The sequence below is a fragment of the Lissotriton helveticus genome, chromosome 2_1 (assembly GCF_964261635.1).
Source record: "Lissotriton helveticus chromosome 2_1, aLisHel1.1, whole genome shotgun sequence".
NCBI lineage: Eukaryota > Metazoa > Chordata > Amphibia > Caudata > Salamandridae > Lissotriton > Lissotriton helveticus.
In genome coordinates, this window is record NC_136059.1 from 893,664,397 (window position 1) to 893,684,805 (window position 20,409).

Consider the following 20,409-nt stretch of genomic DNA (forward strand, 5'->3'; position numbering starts at 1 on the left):
TTCAATAAGGACAGCGCCAAAATTAATCGCCCTATAAAAGATACAGTGAAAACCAGAGTGCACGGAGATAATAAATCTATAAATATTTGTTAAGGGCAGGCAGTGATCCCAGGGATCACTGCCTGCCCTGAAAAAAATAAAATTGGAAAGTTTCATTTTTCTTCTTTTTTAAATGTGTCCCGTTTTCCTTAAAGGAAAATGCAAAAGGTCTCGCATTTTTTGGAGTTGGAGCTATTGGCATTGTAAATGGCAATGTTTTTTACTTGTGTGTTATGGAGTGTATGTATGTGGTTTGCTGTGGAAATATGTGGGTTGGATTGGATTAGTTAGTTGTGTAATTGTCTCGTTGAATTATGTGGTGTGGAGTGTATTTGTGTATTGAAATTGTGGCATGGTTTGCTGTGGAATTATGTGGATGGTAATTATGTGGTTTTGAGTGTACTATAGTTATGTGGAATGGTATTTTGTGTTGTGGAGTTTAATGATGTGGTGTGCTGTTGAGGGCTGCCTTCCATGGCACAAAAAGCCTAGAAATAAGACTTATAAAATTACATAATACATGATGTAAACGGGCAAACATTAATGCACTTGGTAAGGATATGCCCTCCCCACCTTAAAAACACAAGGAACTCCGTTGTGTGTTTTTTTTTTTTGTGTTTGTAGAAATTTGTACAGGATGCTCATTACTTAGCGAGTCACGGGGTACAGCTGCAAGTGTCATATAACAATTAGATGGACAAGGTTAATGTTAAAGGTAACCATGCATTTTATGTTTTTTTACTTCCCTTCTCCCCGTCTAGCTTTCTTTACAAGGAATACATTTTTTTAGGGCTCTGCCAGAGCACTTCAACCATGATCAGTAATGCACACTATTCCCATGCTGGAAATTTCACACAGCTTTGCAAATGCACCTCCTAATTCTGAGAACAGGCACCTCAAGCATCCTCAGCTATTCAGGACATGAACATCACATAACTCTGCCAGTGAGGTATGGGTGTGGTCTTCAGCATTCGTGTGATTCCAATCCTGGGGCAAGACATCACACGACTCAATCCTGAATAGCCGATGGTGTTTGAGGTGCCCGTTTAGATTGTGACAAGTGGTCTGAACTTGCCATTTCTTCCCACAGGAAAGGAGGCACCCAAAAGGCAGAATAGAATTTTATTTGGCACTCTAAATATGCTTAAACTATGACTCCTGTAATATTATGCTAGGGGAGAGTCATTTCTGTGTCAGGGTGCAGGCGCTTGGGAGATATCTAGTGAATTTGTGAACAAGCATTGGCATAGCCAATAAGTCTCGTCTTTGGGACCTTATAAGTGTTTAGCTATGCAACAGTTGATGTTGTTGCACCAAGGATATTGTGCTGGAAAACTAAACACTTATAAGGTTCCATCGGAGAGACCTGTTGGCTATGCCAATGCTTGTTTATTTGAATTTTTGTTCTACAGTTTGAACTGCCCGTTTTCTTTGTTGTGGTAAAATTCCCAGGGTTGAAAACTAGTTATTGAAAACTCTTTCCATTGGTGGCACATATTGCGGTTTTCGGAAATGTGCCCTACATCTGGCCCATTCTTGTAGAAGAAATATTATTTGCAAAGTCACAAAGGGAATGTCTTTGGCGGGTTGATGGTATTTAATTCAAGGGCCGTCAGGGTACCCTGTTTCTTCTACTCTCAGGGTTAATGCAGTTTATCTACCTAGATGTTGATAGCAAAGATAATGGTCTCTTTACAAAATATATCAATATTTCCACCTCGATCCTAAGTTAGAAATGTGTATAAATACAAAGTTGATTGAAGAATGATAGTTGATAAAAGTTGAAGGTTGATTTAAAAAAAATGACATCCTAGTTCTAAACATTTTTGGTGGGTTTTTGTTGTGATATTGGGGAAGGTGGGTGAGATACATGATGTACACCACTGTTATGTTTTTTACTCCTCTCCTCTAAAGAACCTTCCAGTGCAGAGAAAAAAACATTTCACCAACAATAAGGTTCTCAAACGTTTGTTTCTGTGATGTCACCTTGCGTTTTTAAGGTGTATTGTGACATCATCATTGGATGGCCCATATAAGGCGTCATGGAAAGCGCTGCTTAACCTCCTGTATCTAGAACTTTATCGAACCCTTCATGGTTACTGGTAGTGTGTGTTAGGGCGCTGCATGCTTTCTCTGCACTGGCGGGGAGTCTGCGCACAAACAAATGGTTGACTTATATTTATATACAGAAGTCTCTTGCTACCAAGCAGTAATCTGTATTTTCGCAGATCCACGTTGGGTCTGCTACAAGGGACACAGAGCTCAGACAAGAACACCGAACATACAATGTAAGGATTTTGAGGCCAGTTTGCCCATGTGCACATCCAAGAAACATGCGTGTAACCCTTTTCTTGCTGCACTGAATGTGGCCTCTGCCCAAGAGTGCACCCCCCCCCCCTTTGCTGTATGGAAGTGAGAACGAACAATATTTTATAAAAGGATCATGTATGCCATGTTTAATGTAACTATTTGAAAGCGCTCTAAAGAGGAAGCGGTAGGAGGGATACATTTGGGACACACCAGTCCATAAATGCAGTGTATTTTTGGATAGTCGGGTGCCAGGAGGAGGTAGTGATTTAGGACGAGGAAGAGGTTGTGAGAGCAGGAGGTGAGCCTGCGATTGGTGCGCGGGCACGCTTGAGAGAGCAGTCTTCACTTTTTAAGCACTACACTCGTGCTTGTGGCACGCCGCTGCTCGCTCCCGCAAGGTGGATGCCGCCACAAGCACGAGTGCAGTGCTTGAAAAGTGAAGACCAATGGCTAAAGGCCCTCCTAGAGCAGCAAATGCACGCTGCCTAGGCGAGACCTAAAAAGCATAGGAAAAGAGGTAAACGTAAGAGAAAGGAAGAGGGGGAGACAGAGTGCTCAGTGTAAGGTAATGTAATATGTGCAGGAAATAGATGACCAGTTTAGACCACTTGTCACAATCGGTCCTCCTCTTGTCATGTGCTGTGCACTGTAAGGCTGCTGCCTGCAATGGACTTAGTGCATCATCATCACTGCCCCTCTATGGGTCTCGGTGGCGGGGGAACCGCCCAAGTCTTCCATACTCTGCTTATTTGGTAAAAGGAGACACAGGAGCCTTCGTCTGCAGAAGGAGCCAAGTTTTCTTCGAATAGCCCGGGCTATGGAACAGAGTCCCAGGCTCGTTAGAAACAAGACAGAGGAGGCTGCTGCTCCACTCTGCAGCTTACAGCCCTTATATACACATTTCCCACATTAAGAAACCAGTTTGGGTGGGGGGTTTGGTGCCCCCGAGTCAAAAAAATGCAGTTACACCATTCTTTGTTCAGGCAGGACGGGGGCTGCAACAGATGGTACAAAGATTACGGACAGGTCTTGCAAAACAGGATATGTACGTGAGGGAACAGAGAGATCTTGAACAACAGGATATGTGAAAGAAACAAGTTCTGGGACGGTGGCGTGACCAAGTCTTACGAAACAGGATGGATGTGTGCAGGTGTTCAGCCCGAGGGTGGTGAGGCCAATTCTTGGTTCCCCTTTTTCGAAATTAGCTCAACCACAAGGAGCAGGAAAAACAGGGTGGTTGTGACAGCTAGAATTTTAACAGACATCATCAGAAATGACCAGGAGGGTCGTCCAGAAGTGTTTGACACGAAATGGCAATGCAAAAACAATGGAGTCATGACACAAAATGGATGCCGACAAGAAGGACACTTCCTCAGATCCTCCTTTTGCCATTGAGTGGCAAATACTCTAGGAGACGTCGATATTCATAAGATCATCTGTTTCTTGTTGGAGCATCATCTTCATATTAGTGTTGTGAATGTTAGAAGGTTGAGGCTTGAGAGCCTGAACACACGTTGCACAGAGCATTGGCAGACACTGAATGCACAAACGGCAGGAGACTAGGACAGCCACTCCCAAGGCAAGGAAGATGAGGACCCTCCATCCCCATTGGGAAAGAAGGCCCCAGATCCAGCCGGTGAGGGACCAGTTGCCTTCATCCTGATGAATTTCAGGGGAAAGGTGATGCAGACGTTGAATGGCATCATATACTGTGGGTGCTTGATCAGGAATGTACACACAGCAGCTGGAGCCAATCAATTTACACACACCACCACGATCAGCGAGGATGATGTCAAGGACCATACGATTTTGAAGTGTTACAAGGCGATTTGCCTGTAGCTCTGCAGTGATGTTGGAGAGGGCACCAGCTGTTTCTGTGATGGTGGCCTCAAGGACCCTGGTCAGTCCGACACGTATAGCTCGACTGTTTGCCATTGGGCCCCAGAATAGGAGGAAACCCTTGAAGTCCCCGGCTTCCTGGCCACTGTATCCTCCGCTGATGTGACACCCCTACGTGAGCGGCGCAAAGTGCCCTTCATCAACAGGTGGTAATCTCCATGGGTAGAATACGTTGGCGGAAGGAGGAAGGCCAGATAGCAGGTACCAGACCAGTTACGGGGGAGCCAAGTGTAGGCTACTGTGCCACAGATAAAGTAAGTGTTGGGGGACGCCACCAACTTTGAAGGAGACGTAGAGTTCAAAGTTTTAGTGATGTCACAGATACTAGTACCAACTTTCTTAGTTCCTAAGCAATGGATGCAGACACGGCCCGCACATTTATAACATTCAGAGTGTTTCGTACATCAGGTAGTAGCCTTCTGGCGTGAAATTTGGTAAATGTCTGCCGAAGGTGAGTTAAATACCACCATCTCACCGAGTTCATCCAGTGGTAATAGCAATGTGGATGAACTTGTCGGGCAAAAAGGAGTATTGGTATTGCCAGACCTATTTCGCCAGAAGTCATCTCGAAATGTTCCAAGGGCAGAATTGGCAGTACCATTGACAGTATAGTCCTCCTGCATCAACATCCACCATGCAAGACAGGACCCAGAGATGTAGAAAGGATAAGGAAAGAATGGAACAGATTGTGTCATAGCATGCGGCATCAGTCCACATACCCAACAGTTGGAGGTATTTATCATCAGCTGATGATGATGTAACATCTGGACAAAGGTGTTATTGAAAAATTCTGCAGGGCAATTCGTGGGCGGGTAACGTGAAATACTGATGCTCTACAGGAGTCTGGGTAGGCGTTGGTGGGTAACAGGATAGTAGATCAGTAACATCCAACCGATGAGAGACAAGATGATTGAGACAAACAGCGTCACCACGGGGGCCACAAAGCACCTGCTATTTAGGAGACTGACATATCGTTTCTGAACTTGGGTGTATTGGACGGCTGCAATTGTACTAAGCCAGGGACCACTAGCGGCTGTCTGTGATTGGTGGTTGCTTCACTGGATGCAGGTGCCAAGAGCCCTATGGCATACCTTAGTCTGACATACCAGCACCGTTCTTAGCCAGGAGATCACAGCCCTACAGCGTAGGCACCTGAGCGAAGTCAAGGGCAAGCCTTCCTTCTGGAACGCAAGTTATATCGTGTAGAAGTAGAAACAGTATGGTCGGGGAATAATTGTTCCTGATGCTGAGCAGAGTGAGGGGAGTGTTTTCTCTCTCCCTTCAGTGTACTGTCACTCTCTGCTTCCGTAGATGTGGAATGTAATCTTGCGTCGCTGAAGGGAACAAACGTCAGGACTATTTCTGTCTCTGAGGGGAGAGGCAGAGGCACTCGTCTACAGTGCGTGGGGTGGCGTGGATCCAGTTTTTCCGTCCCTCAACTTTCACCGCGGTGCGAGTGGCCAGTAACACCTGACGGGGCTTGTCCAGTGGGGCTCGAGGCTCTTAGTACGTTGAAAATTTCGAATCAGGACCCAGTCGCCAGGTTGGATAACGTGTCCTGGGCCCTCGCTTTTATCAGGAATGGCCTCCTGCACCTGGTGGTAAAGAGTACGAAAGGTGTTAGTCAAACTGTACAGATAATCAGTCAACACAGGGTATTCAACATCATACAGTTTCTGGGGCTGTGGAACACCCCACACATTGGCAGGCCTCCCGAACACAATCTTATGGGGAGATAGGCCTATCCTGGTATGGGCCGTTGTCCTGACGGACAGCAGGGCCAGGGGCAGAGCATCAACCCAAGTGACGCCTGTCTCGGCTACAATCTTGGCCATTTTAGTCTTTAGGATGCCATTTTACACCTCCACTAGACCTGCTGATTGGGGGTGGTTAGCTGCATGAAATTTTTGTTTTATACTCCGTGCTGAACAGACATACTCCATTATCTGAGCCGTAAAGTGTGTCCCATTGTCACTCCAGACCAAACTGGGCAAACAGAATCGTGGGAAGTATTCTTTCAATAGTATTTTGGCAGTAGTGATAGCGGTACAGTCTTAGACAGGGTAGGCTTCCACCCATCGGCTGAAGGTGCAGACCACCACCAGTACGTATTTTAATCTGTTACATCTGTCCTTCTGGATATAATCCATCTGGAGGGCTTCGAAAGGAAAGGTAAGGGGAGAGAATCCTCCTCCATGGGTTACTGTGCATTTTCCCGGGTTGTACATAAGGCAAATCATGCATGTTTTGACATCTTCTCAGCATATGCTGGTATCTTTGAGTTATACCAGGTGGATTCCAGCAACTTGCATATCCCTTTCGCACTAATGTGAGCAGGGCCATGGACCATCGTTACTGCCGGTAGCACATGACTGTCGGGCAACATCCATTGTCTCTCCATAGTGATACGGGCCCAACAACCATCTATTTCCTTTACCGCTAAATTCTCCGTTCACATCCTCAGCTCCTCAGAGGTAGCATGGGACTGAATATCGATCACACTCTGTACAGTATCTTCAACCATGCCCCTCTCTGCCACCCACCTGGCGGGACCTCCCACATACATTCCTTCCTTTTTCTTAAGAGCTGCCGGTCTGGCTGTCTGGTCAGCCAGGGCATTGCCTTTTCCAACATCATCCGTCACTTTCTTATGCGCTTTACATTTTACAATCGGTACAAAAGGGGGTGGTGAAAAAGGGGGTGGTGATGGACGGAGCATCTGAATCAATCAAACACTCACACCCAGTCAAAAGATCTGGGTTTAATCCATCACCGTTCTTTAGCCCACTCTGCCACCCCAGTTCAGACATGGCTATATGCAAATCAGTCTGACCCTGTGCCTCATGGGAACAGTCCAGCCCGAACCGCCAAGCCATGTCTTCACTGGACCGGAAACAAGCTTCCAAGGACCGGTTTCTGGCATTCCAGCCGTCTTTAGCCCAGCTTGCTTGAATCCAGTGGCAAAGTGAGCAAGGGACTCACGTCTGAGCATACCCTGCCACACTTATGGCGGCCAAAAGCGGTACAAAAGGGGGTGGTGATGGACGGAGCATCTGAATCAATCAAACACTCACACCCAGTCAAAAGCAGTGTTGTGTATAGCTTTACAGTATGCTAATGTGCCACTTGACGAACCTTACGGCAACTTGGAAGAACAGGGAGTCGCATTCCAAACACTACTGCCTAGATCTCCATATAGCAGTTGATTTTTCAGCAGGTCATGCAGTTTTGCACACCCTGTTTTAACAAAGGTATCTGCGATTACCACTTTCTCTATGATATTTTAAATACTGCTGATTCAAGCATGTGAGCCTACAGAGGATACAATGCTGGAAAAAAAGTAGGTTACTTTACTGTAATAATTGGCATTTTTCATAGATGCGCTTGACCTTCTTTATCTAGCTAACTTTGATAAATTCTCCCATCACGCTTTGAAATCTGAGCAATGGTGGTTTCAGCCATAGTAGAATGCTCAGCATCTTTATCTTATTGGGTGGATTTTTGGCACTTTCAAATGAAGTGAATGGGCTATTAAAGATGCATAATTTTTTTCTTGTGGGCATGTTAATACTATTTACTACTGCATTGGAATTATTTGGATTTCCAGCCTGATATCTAGGACTGATTAAACCTGCAAATATATTAAAGAAAGGTGCTATGGAGAACTGTAGCTACAGGTGAGAAACTTATTTCTTCACTTTGATGGAATGATTCTGTACTTGTATAAACAGATCAATGATGAGACGATTAGCAGGATGAACCCTACCACTGAGTAGAAGCTATTCCTAGAGAAATTAACATTTTCTGATGCAGTGACCTCCTTCTGGTGTTCATGTTCTACCTGATCCAACTATAAACAGTGCCTTATACGTGCTCCCTCTTTTTCAAGCTATCCAAATGTATCTTTTTCTTCATATTGTGTAGGAAAAAGAAGAATTAATAGAAGAATGGCTTCCAGAACCTCTTGTTCCTCCTGTGCCGAAAGATCACCCTGCACTCAACTATAACATTGTTTCAGGGTAAGGACATGTCGGTGACAGTTCTGAATTGCGGCGCTTGAAGCAACATGAATTTAAATTAAATTAGAACATTGGAATGTTGAGAGCTTCATTGAAAACAAAGGAGGGCTCTGGGCTTCTAATGGCTGGTAGAAACCTGAAGCTCCAACATTTTAATGTTTGACTTTGTTCGCAGCTGTGGCTGCGAACAAAGGCATCAGGAAGCCAGATGGGGTTTCAATCCTCTTGTGCCCCCTGAAGCCTTTATTTTATTTGTGAGAACATTCTGCCCTCTAGTTGCAGGATGTTCTAATAGCCCTATAGCGCTTCGTATGTGGGCTATATCTGCTATTAAAGTCCTGCTCCCTTGTTAAAGGCCCTCTCCTACAGCTCGAACCTTTAACGCTGGCGGCGGGCCATTAATAGCCGACATAGCCCGCTACAGCAGGCTATAAGGCTATACTAGAACACTGGAATGTTGGTAGCTCTAGGGAAGACATTGGAATTGCTTTAGGCTTATTATGGCTTATTATGCCTAGTATAAGCCTTCTGCTTCTGCTGAGGACGGCCTTGGATCTCTTTTTAAAAGGCATAATGGGTGGCGATGGCCCTCCCAGTCATCCTACAGGCACACATCAATCCAGGATCATTGACAGTCTCTCCACAAAACTCCCATTGAACTTGGTTTGATGCTTGCGTGTCTCATGCACTAGGCCAAGCTACACAAGTGAGGTATCCTTTTTATCTGGACAAGTTTGAGAACGTTGGGTGGTAGGAATTGTGGGGCTTCATGGTAAATCCTGAAGTTTACGTCACAGAATGGAAGGCAAATAAATGTGCAATTTTAGGCAAAGTTTGAGGTTTGCAGGGCATTGTCTGTAAGAACATTTTGGGGATCCGCACCAGGACTACCACACTGGACTGACCTGGGTGTATCGTTTTCAGAAATGGCTGGGTGTCGTAGGTTTTCCTGGGTGACTGGCGATCTTTGGCTAACAAAAGCCGCTACCCCCAAATCCAATCTTTTTTTGTAACTGGAATTGTTGATATCTCTCCACATTGTGCTTGAGGCCTATCCTGTTGCAGGCACTAGCCATACCCACACAAGAGAGGTATTCTTTTAATCTGGACACTCGGGAAATACTGTGTGGTTGGAAATCTGTGGCACCCTACAGAATCCATAAGTTTTCATCACAGAAATGTGAGTAGAATTTGTGTTGTATAGTGACTGTTTGAGGTTTGCAAAGGTTTCTGGGTAAGAAAACCGGATGTGAGCCACAAGTCACCCACCCTAGATTCCCCTAGGTGCCTAGTTTAAAAACAAAACTACAGGTTTGCTAGGTTTCCCTAGATGCCTGCTGAGATAGGCCCCAACATTCACAGCTACCCACATTGGAGAAAAATGGGCCAGTTTTCAGTGGATAAAAATGTGTTGTGTTAAGGGCCCTTTCCTGTCGTTAACATTAGGCTTACCCACAGAAATGACGTACCATTTTCATCAGGATACTTGTGAGAGTACAGAATGGTAGAACATTTGTTATTACTTATTGTATTTCTCTGCATTTGTGCCTTCCAAATGTAAGGCAGTGTGTAAGAAAGAAGACATTTTGATAAATGCTCTATAAAATCACACAGTAGTAGGGGCACCCACAAATACAGAGATGTACAAATAACCACTGCTCATTAACTCTGTATCTGGTGTCCATTTCAGAAATACCAATAAATGAGGAGGGAGCTACCCTTTTGGCAGGAAAAGGATTGGGTCAACAATCATAAACAAAAATTCCTTCTCCTGATTTTGACAACAAGACTTATAATCTTGTAATACTATCCTACCCTAGGCAGAGAATGCACAAGTCGGGGAAATCAGTCTAGGCGTGGGTTACCAAATTTACAACTTAATCAATTGCAGATCAGTATTGACATGAACAAATATTGCAAACACAAAGTTAAAAAATTTCATTCATTTATTAAAAACATTTTTGTTGTTAAAAACACTAATACATTATATCATATGTATTCTGCAGACAATTCTATGCACATTACTATAAAATGTTTTTCAACTCTATTAAAAACCAATTCCTAAATACTGCTACTAAGCGTTGTTGCATAAAACTCAATATACATCAAATTTCTCAAACATACAGAGCTAACTATCTCATTCCATCACTGTACAACTAGTTTATTACACATAGAGAACAAACTGTCGACGCGGCGTTTCGGTGCCTCACACAATCTTGCACCTTCTTCAGGACTTGTTCATTAACATGGTATCTACAAAAAACATGTCACAATATATTCCAATTAGGTCCATATTTGTTCATGTCCATACTGAACTGCAATTGATTAAGTTGTAAATTTGGTAACCCACGCCTAGACTGATTTCCCGACTTGTGCAATCTCTGCCTAGGGTAGGATAGCATTATAAGTCTTGTTGTCAAAATCAGGAGAAGGAGTTTTTGTTTACGTCCATTTCAGAAATACATTGGTTTCTTTGATACCCATTTTTTATATTTTACCATATGATTGCTCTATACCCGGTACACAATGAAAAGCCATTGTAAGGTGCAGTTAAGTTGTTGGCTATGGGTACCCCGTGTTCTTGGAGAACCTACAAACCCTATATATCCCCACAACCAGAAGGGTCGAGTGGACGAAAAACTATATTTTGCTATATTTTGGCTATTTTCATAGTCCTCTTACAGGGGAATCCACAAACCCTTTGTACCTTTAGAATCCCCAGAATGTTGGGGGAAAAAAGGACACAATTTTGACGTTTATCCCTTATGTGGAAAAAAGTTATAGAGGACTAAATGGGAACTAGCACAAATAGCCAAAAAAAGAGCTTATCATTCTAGGGGAAAGAGGCCTGTTAGCTAAAGGGGTAAAGGTAGCTCCCTCCGTTTTAGGCCCGTCTGTGGCTCAGGCCAATAACTCTGGTTCAGAGCCTTTAACCACCGGTATATCTCTAGCAGCAGGTTATAAGGTAAGAGCAGCTTGGAATGCCCTTTTAAAGCATATTATACCATTAGTCAGCCTCTAGCTATTTGTGATGATCAAAGAGGAAGGTTTAAGTACTAAGCTGTTAAGCGCTATGTTTCAGGTTTCATTGTAAAAAGTTAATGTTAGGGGTCTGTATAGTCTGATTATTATAGTACTATCAATTTTTTCCAGTGTATAGGCCAATCCATCTCTCTAATACCACCTTAATTTTTGTAGGTTTTAAATTTTATGGAGGACATCTGATTGTCAAGGATACAGATTCTTGATCTGGTCTTAAGGAATAATGTTACTATTGGTGATACCTTCATTATGTAGCATGTCCAGAGTAGACTCGCCTATTCTTAATGTTTCTATTTTTGCATCAGATCTACAAGCAGAAATAACCTACATTCCTTTGCGTATGTATGTGGACATGTAAAGCAAACCCAAAGCAACTAAGATCCGGGTTGGATATGAGGTTTAGAATTGAGGCACAACAAAAAGGACGTGGTGGAGGACTATAGTATAATGACTCATGATTGTCAAGCTTATATGTTTGCAAATAGTGTAATACATATCAATTACATCATAAAACAACTCAAAAAGGCCCATAGATCTGAAAATCTGTTTAAATAAATGAGATGATTGATATCACACCCCAATAAAATTACACAAAAATCCAGAAAATATTAATGTCTAAATTTAGTTGTTCTGAAAGTCATTTTTCAGGTTTCGTAAGTTTGGAAATGTACTACTGTAAGGTAGTGTAAGGATCCAACTATCTTCTGTATCTGTAGGCAAATATTAAAATTGTCCAGTAGGGACTACTTGATTACAGAATTTTAAATTGGTTTTACTAACCTGAACAGCGCTAAGCCTATAGAAATATATTCTGTGGTGGTCATACATGTCCTTATGTGTTCCTTTTTAATATGCTGGCTCAGTGCTTCCTCCAAGAATCTTGCTTCATTGTTGCAGTTTTTTCTGACTGAAAACAGGGTAACATATTCAAACTTCATCAGAACTTGGAGCCCCTTATTCATTTAAAGGCAAAATGTAAACTTCTTTTTCTAGGGTGTATCAGTTAACAACGTGTGTTCTCGAGATCAAGATTACATGTGTGACAAAACTGATTGTGTGCTGCAAGCTTCTTCCCTTGACCAGTAATCTCAAAGTTCCATAACTTTGTATGTGGGTGAGAGGTGAGATTTGCAGAAATTAATTAGGTAGCAACAAAGACTGGGCATGAGGTGAACATCTCTGAATGTATTGGGGGCATTTTGTTTGTTAGAAAGTGCTAACTTGGGGCTAAGAGGACAGGCTGGCAGTGCAAGATGTCAGTAGCTTAGCTTCAGTGCTCCTCTGCCAACACCTGAATATCCTGGAACATTCTGCTGTGTTCACTCAACATTAACAGTGAATGGATCCCGACGTGCACAAGGCTTGCAGCAACAAGGGAATCACCTGCACTGTAGTGTGATGCGTGGGGAGTCGGGGTGTTATCAACTACGACTGGGAAAAACTCCAGGCTTAGCCAAGATGTCGACTGCTTCATGGCCCACTGGGTTCCAGTGAGGACACAATGTAGAGCAGGCAGGGATGTGCCAAGTTCTCCCTGATTTTCTGGACACTGGGGTGGTGGGCAATTGCTGACCTCTATGCCAAGTCTGTTTCCGGCCCATTTTGACTCTCTTGCTGCTGTGGAAAAGCCCATGAGGACCAGGTGACAACACCAGGTGTCCAAGAACTGCCTCCTCCTCCTGGTGCTGTCATTGCAGCACCTGCTGAACTCTTTGACTGTGCATCCCACAAACTCCCAGCAGGGCACCGCTGGATAGTCAAGGAGAAAGGCAGTGGAATTTGGTAGTATAGACCTAGGTCGGATTGTGTAGAGGTGGTGAACACATCAGGGTTGCGTCTGGCTTCTGGCGGCAATGATTAACCCAGAGGGAGATCACCAACGCAAAGGGGCTGTGGGGCCTTTTTGCTGTATCTCTTAGACCAAGGAGGTGCGACATTCGACCAGCTGCAGCAGGAGGGGATTGAAACATTTCACTACGGGGCACAGTGAATGAAGCTTCAGCCTCCAAGACCTTGGATCCACAATAAAGGGGACCTCCCCCTGTAAGTCTGCAGAATGTTGGGTTACCGGCACAGCCCTCTGGGGTACTTTGGTTCTGACTGCAGTTTCCATGATACAATGTGGGAATCCCCTCAGTTACACCTTTTTGAGGTGTAGCTCTTAACAGGAGGGACAGACTCTGGGGTAGGGTCAGTACCACACCCCACCCACCTTGCCCTCCCCATGACACTTGTAGATTATTAATAACCTGGTGGCACACTGACGGCGTGGTAACAATCGCCTGACTCTATATCTGAGACATTCACCACTGGTTGCCTTAATAGACTGCTTTTGCCACCCATATAAGAGGGGGCAGGCAGGTCTCAACAGATTCTCTACTTGGATACACACTCAAGACCACATGAGCGTGCCCACCCCGGACACCCAAATCATTATATCCTATGTGGCTGCGGGCGAAGCCCCAGAGCCCTGCGGCACCCGTCGAGGGTGCTTTGCGCTTTTTTTTTTTTTAAGCGGTTGCCCCAGTGCCTACCTAGGGCACTCACAGCTTCATTTTTGTTGGGGGCTGCAGTGGCCCCTTCAGTTGTTAGTGAGAGCAATGCTGCCCCCCTGGGGCACCCACAAATTCTCACTCGTTGGGGGGCCATGAGGGAAGGGGGAGCCCGATGGTCCCTGTGACCCCAGCCAGATACCTGGCTAGAACCTTTCCGTTCTTCCGGAGGCAAAGTTTTGTTCTCTACACCCAGGAGGGTGCAGGCAGGGTATGCCCCACTCTACTAGGCAGGGAACCACGGTGTCCCGGGGTATGGGATCTCTGGATCAGTGCGATCGAGCTCTGGTGGATGTGGTTCCTGGAGCCGGTCTTCGGGCATTGGGGCCCCAACTCATGCCAAGAAAAGTACACTGTCCCTGGGGTCTCTGAGCCTTTGGTAAGGTGGCAGCGATCCCTCCTTCCTGTATTATAATAATCAGCCCTTGGGGATGGGTTCCTGGGTGCCTGTTCTCGACTTGGGCAGTCGAGCCGGGTGGGGGGGGTGTGGGGGGGAGGGGAGATTGGGTCAGTGTGGTGGGGGAGGGGGGAGAGGCATGTGCCCCTCTCCTAAAAGAATACAAATGCGCCATCCCTTCGGGTCCTAACCCACCCGGGGGAGGGGGGGCATCAATTTATGTATGAAAGTGGGAGACCACCATGTATTTGTTTTTTGTTTGTTTAAAAAAAAATGTGTATTGGAGCATCTCACACCAGGCCTAGCTGCATGCAGGGCATCGCTGTGGCCAGGCCCTATGCCCAAATCGCTGCACTCGCCATTGGCCATGCGCTTCATGGGGTTGGGTGCAAGGCCATATCTTCCACAGCACACGCCTTCTGGCATGTGCAGCATGTGGTTGGTCTTACAGGTCGTGGTCGCATTCAGGCAGACTGACTGACTTTTTCAAAGAATCACAACACCAAAATATGCAAAGTAGGCCTAATAGCTTTATCGAGGGGGGGGGGTGAAATTTATCAATATAAATGAAGCAGATCTATTATCTTTGTCTAGATAGCTCCAATATTTTCAATCTAATGTATATTTTAATAATTCATCCAAATCACCGTTTATTATGTGATTATTATAAACCGGTTTATTAAAGTTCAACATATCTGTTCTTTTTCCTAACATAGATTTTATGATTGCATTTTATGGGCTGAAAAATAAGGCCATGTCAGTCTTTCTTAACATTTTTTATCTAGCAAAATGCAAACAACCACAGGAGGGCCTTGCAGTCCAGCTGAAGAGCATAGATCTCCAACAAGAAGTGTTGTTGAAAAATGGGGTAATGGATTTAATGATCCAGGAAAAAGGCATGGTGGTGCCCCTGCTACATCTAGGGACATTGTGAAGCTGGGGGGAAAAAAAGTGTAAACAGTCCTCGCATGGCATTCTGATGTGGTCCTCAAGGACACTTTTTAGGGCGAGCTGACGTTAGCATTCATGCGAAGCATGAATGCTGTCAGCTCGCCAACTAATGCTATCCGTATTTGGGAGAGTGGACACCAAAGTGTCACGAGCTTTCTCAGTGTCGGATTTCACCGCGGGAGCGAGCGCGCTTGCGCAGACCGCAGGGCTTGCATGCAAACACGGCGCGCACACTGGGACACACAGGCGCGCGCGCGTACACACACACACACACACACACACACACACATACACACGCTGCAGCCCCACTCACCGGGACTTCTACTCCGCAGGACTCTTCCGACGTCAACGGGCACAGGGACACCGGCACTCCGCTCCTTGGCTTCCCGGGCGGACGCCGGCTGCACGCAGGGCTCTCCTCTCTCTGCACCGGAGCCATGCGCCAGCCACTGCAGCCTGCCTCCTGGGAAGCTCCGGTCGCGTGTCCGGCCCCGCCCCCGTCCCAACAAAGGTTGCCTGGCTTCCTGTTGAAGCCGGGCTGCGGCGGTGAGTTTGTTTTATATATGACGTAGTTTTGCTTTTCACTTTGCTTTTCTGCCTTTCAATTTGTTTTCTTCCTTTTCTTTTTGCTTTTGTTTTGGAAGGGAGAGAATGCACTTCTGCGCATTAATTACTGCACTTGTTCGTTCCTGGTGTTCATTGGGTACCTGTATTATAGAAATTGGAACACTCCTGCATGTTCACGCTGTTGTCAGGGGACACTGGATATTCAAGAGTGGTGCTACTGCTACTGCAGAGGATAGTTGGCGCAGGCAACTCTTCGGCGTCTCCTTGTGGGACTCATTTCTACTGAAAATACATCAACGGACTTCAGCCAATGCGTCTGCATTCTTCTTGTGTCCTCGCGTTGTGTACTTACAAGATTGCCTTCACCCAGCCGCCCCTCACACGACACAGCACTACCTTATTTTTTTTGTTTTAATAAAAGTTCAGTGAGACACCGGGACCGGGTTAAAAGTGTTTCACTTTAACCCCATTTGCAGATCTCGTGAATGAGTGTTGGCACCTACATAGAGATAAGCGATTTGGATGATTTACTGTTTTAAAGCATGCTGCGGCAGCTTCCTTGGGCAGATTGCTTTGTGTCTTTGAGCTATGGCAATACAAATGGGGGCCTGTGTTACGCCCCTGCAAATGTCGTCGGAACGCCCCCGTAGCTCTTCAGACTGTTCTTTTTGAGACCCGCTTTCCCCTCTAAGAGTAACGTCACGTGTACATATTATGAAGAGAGGTATACACTTTACTTGACACTAGTGTTCCTCCGCACGTGGAGAAGGGGGTGACAGCTTACTTGTTCTGCGACAGCAGTCTGTGTCGGGGCAATGGAGCAAATTCGAAGCATACAATTCTAGGTTCATCCATATCAGCTTCAATACAGACACCAGGTAAAAAAAATGTGGTTCCCGCTAGTGCTGTATGATAACATTCTCATTTTCATCTTTGCACACTAATAGGTCTTTCATGCACCAACCACTCTAAAATTCAAACAGCCGATGTCTCCAGTTCATAATCTGTCATGAAGTATATGCAAACCATAACCCTGGCAGCCTCCCCATTCCGGGATTCACCTATGTCTGCCCACACCTCCTTCATGCATCTAACAGGGGCCTTTAGGGACTACAACCTACTATTGTCTTTTGTTATCTAACAGCTGTTTAGGACATCACAGCTGACAGCGATGTCCAGGTTTATTGAATTATTAAATGGGAAGCGTCTCAAAAGTGATGTCCTGTCAAACATCTGTGCAAATTCAAAGAAAGAAAGTGATCACGCGAGCAAGTCCTGGCCTCCGTGCCATTCCTCCTGAAATGGCCATGCTCAAGGGGCCTTAACAGTCACCAGTGCCTGCGGCGGGGTAACACAACTTAAAATGCACATCTTTTTAAAAGTACTTTTCTGATACTGACCTGAGACTGTTAATGAATTTGTCTGCCCACTTCATTGAAATGAAATGGGTCTCGCATTTACAAGGGTTGGATCTATTGGCATTGTAAATGGCAATGCTTTTTATTTATGTTAATTAGCAAAACAGATAAATAAAAAGCATTGTCGTTTACAATGCCAAAAGCTTAAACTTTCGCAAATGCGAGACCTATTGCATTGCAAATGCTTGTTTCTTTTTTTCGATTCATTTTGCAGGACCGGGGTGTGTACCCCCCTGTGCTTTTTTTGTTTTGTTTAAACTCCTTCGCTGCTAGGCCTTTTCCCCTCCTGTGCTAAGCCTTTTTTTGGCGATTTGGGGTAGTGCGCGCTTAGGCCCCTGTAACTTTTTGACCACATACGGAATCCACACCAAATTTGTGTCCTTTTCTTCCATCATCATGTGGAATCTAAAGGTGTCCAGGGTTTGTGTATTCCCTTGAAGGGTTCTCAGAAAGTAAGCAAAATACAGTAAAATTTTAGTTTTTTTCAGAGAAATGGGAAAAACGGGCTGCAAATGAAAGCCTCTGGGGTTTTCCCTGCAAATGTTATCAAAAAAGGGTTTGTGGGGCTGAAATCTCCATTTTCTCAGCTTTGAGGGAATGACAGTCTTTTGTCAGAGAGCCAACATTTTTCACACAGTTTTGGCATTTTTCTGGGACATAGCCTATTTTTGCTATTTTTAGAGCTTTCGACCTCCTTCCAGTTAATGGTAGAAATGAGTTTGAAAGCAATAATGGATCCTGAAAAGCTATACATTTCCGAACCGTAGACAAAATTCTGAATTCAGAAAGGGGTCATTTGTCTAAATCCATGAAGGTTTCTTTATAGAAAGTAACATTTAAATATTGGAATAATTGAAAATTAGTTGAAAAAAACAGCCTTTTGTCAACGTTTTCACCGATAACTTCTTGTAATTTTGACAGCTCTTTGAAAGCAATGTACCGTTACATCCGTGTGACCTTCCTGGTTGTGGGAGATATATAGGACTTCTAGTTTCACCAAGAACCCGATGAACCCAGAGCCAAAAACTGAGCAGCAACTTTCAATGGTATTTTATTATTTACTGGGTATAGAGCTCTTATTCTTGGAAAATGTATACATGGAAAAATCGGTATGAAACACACCTATGTATTTCTGAATTGGGTACAAATTCAAGAGTTTAGAAACAGTATATATTTGTACATTTTCTAAATTGGGAATACTCATACTAGCATTTGAATTATTGGTCATTTTTCAAAAAGATTTTTTTTTTACACAATGTCTTTCATTGGGAAGGGAGAAATGCATGAAAGCTCAATAGGTAATAACAGTTGATTTACAAATCCGAATTACCCTAGTCTCCCGATAAAAACGGTACCTCACTTGTGTGGGTCGGCCTTGTGCCTGCGACATGAAACGCCGCAAAATGCAACGTGGTCACACCTCAATTTTGCAGCGAAAAATTGACCCTTTTTTGGCAAAGTGCCTAGCTGTAGTTTTTGCACCCTAGCTCTGCCGGCACCTGGTGAAACCTAGCAAACCTATACATTTTTGAAAAGTAGACACCCAGGGGAATTCAGGATGGGGTGACTCGACTGCCTCCCACCAGGTTCTGTTACCCAGAATCCCTTGCAAAGCTAAAAAATGGTAAAAAAAAACGCATTTTCCTCACATTTCTGTGGTGGAAAGTCCTGGAATCTGCGTGGATCAACAAATTTCCACCCACCCCGCGTTCCCCCAGGTCTCCCGAAAAAAATGGTACCTCACTTGCCTGGGTCTGCCTAGTGCCTTCGACAGGAAACTGCGCCAAACGCAACGTGTTCGCACTGCAATTTCGCAGTGAAAACGGGCCCTTTTTTGGCAAAGTGTCTACCTTTCGTTTTTGTATCCTAGCTCGGCCGGCCCCTAGGGAAACCTAGCAAACCTATACATTTTTGAAAAGTAGACACCCAGGGGAATTCAGGGTGGGGTGACTCAACTGCCTCCCACCAGGTTCTGTTACCCAGAATCCCTTGCAAAGCTAAATAATTGACAAAAAAAAGGCATTTTCCTCACATTTCTGTGGTGGAAAGTTGTGGAATCTGCGTGGATCAACACATTTTCACCCACCCATCGTTCCCTCAGGTCTCCCGAAAAAAAAGGTACCTCACTTGCGTGGGTAGGCATAGTGGCTGCAACAGGAAAAGGCCCAAATCGTACGGCGGAGAATGTAAAATAACCTATAGCAAAATTCTGTTCTTGGGGGGGGGGAGACCTGAGTTCTTGGCCCGGGGCTCGGCGGCAAACTTGTGAAACTACCAAACCCTGGGGGAACGCGTTCCTTACCGGTGTACACCCTGAAATTAGAGACATATCCAGTCTGACTGTCACACAGCATATAAAGCTTAACTCCATAGCGTGCCCTCTTACTAGGAATGTATTGCCGAAATACCAAGCGGCCCTTGAACAACAGCAAAGACTCATCCACTGCAATTTTTTTCCCTGGAATAAAGATATCTGGAAATCGATCAACGAAATGTTCAATGACAGGCCGAATCTTGAAAAGACGGTCACAATCAGGGTGATCTCGTGCCAAAGAAAAACTATTGTCAACAAAATGTATCATCCGAAGCAGAAGCAAATACCTATCACGACTCATGACTGATGCCATCAAGGGACTAGTAGACCAATATGAAGCCATTGATGGTTTCCTAAGCAAGCCCATCAAAAAAGTTAAACCCAAAAACTTTGTTTGTTTCTTGTATCTCCGGCTACCAGCATGCCTCTTCCTGATAGTAGATTTCACACAAGGGAACGTAGGTACTGCTTCTTGGTGGAAGTTTGTACGTTCACCAAACATTACTATGAAGATGCAGACTCTGGAGTAAATGTAGAAAGTGGTTGGCTGTCCTACGGAATCTATTTAGATGAGGTTCTACTTTTCAGGTAAACCTTCTTGATTGTCTTGCCTTTAAACTTTAGAGACTGCATTTGTTTGGGCTGTACTTACTTTATTTTGGGGCTTTTAGTGAACATCCTCTGATGCAGCAAGAAATCTTAACATATAATCCTAGTTCTCTATTGTTTGAAACGTTCCCATGTATCTCATTTTTAAAACTGACAACTTATTTAGTACATTTTAAAAATATACATTGCTTCCTCAAAATTAACTGAGCGTGTGACAATACAAGTCATGCTGTGATATGAAAGCTTATGGCTTCTTAAAGGTTACAGGAGCTTCTTTTCAGCTTTTTGTTCA

General features: G+C 44.5%; 1 protein-coding gene across 1 annotated transcript in view; it reads left to right on the forward strand.

Annotated features, from left to right (window-relative positions):
• The window catches only part of SPTLC1 (serine palmitoyltransferase long chain base subunit 1), a 302,110-nt gene that overhangs the window by 23,357 nt on the left and 258,344 nt on the right, over positions 1-20,409 (forward strand). Inside the window, exon 3 of the mRNA XM_078675619.1 lies at positions 8,173-8,267. Coding sequence (XP_078531745.1) covers positions 8,173-8,267 — 95 coding nt within the window. The remainder of the gene's footprint in view (positions 1-8,172; positions 8,268-20,409) is intronic.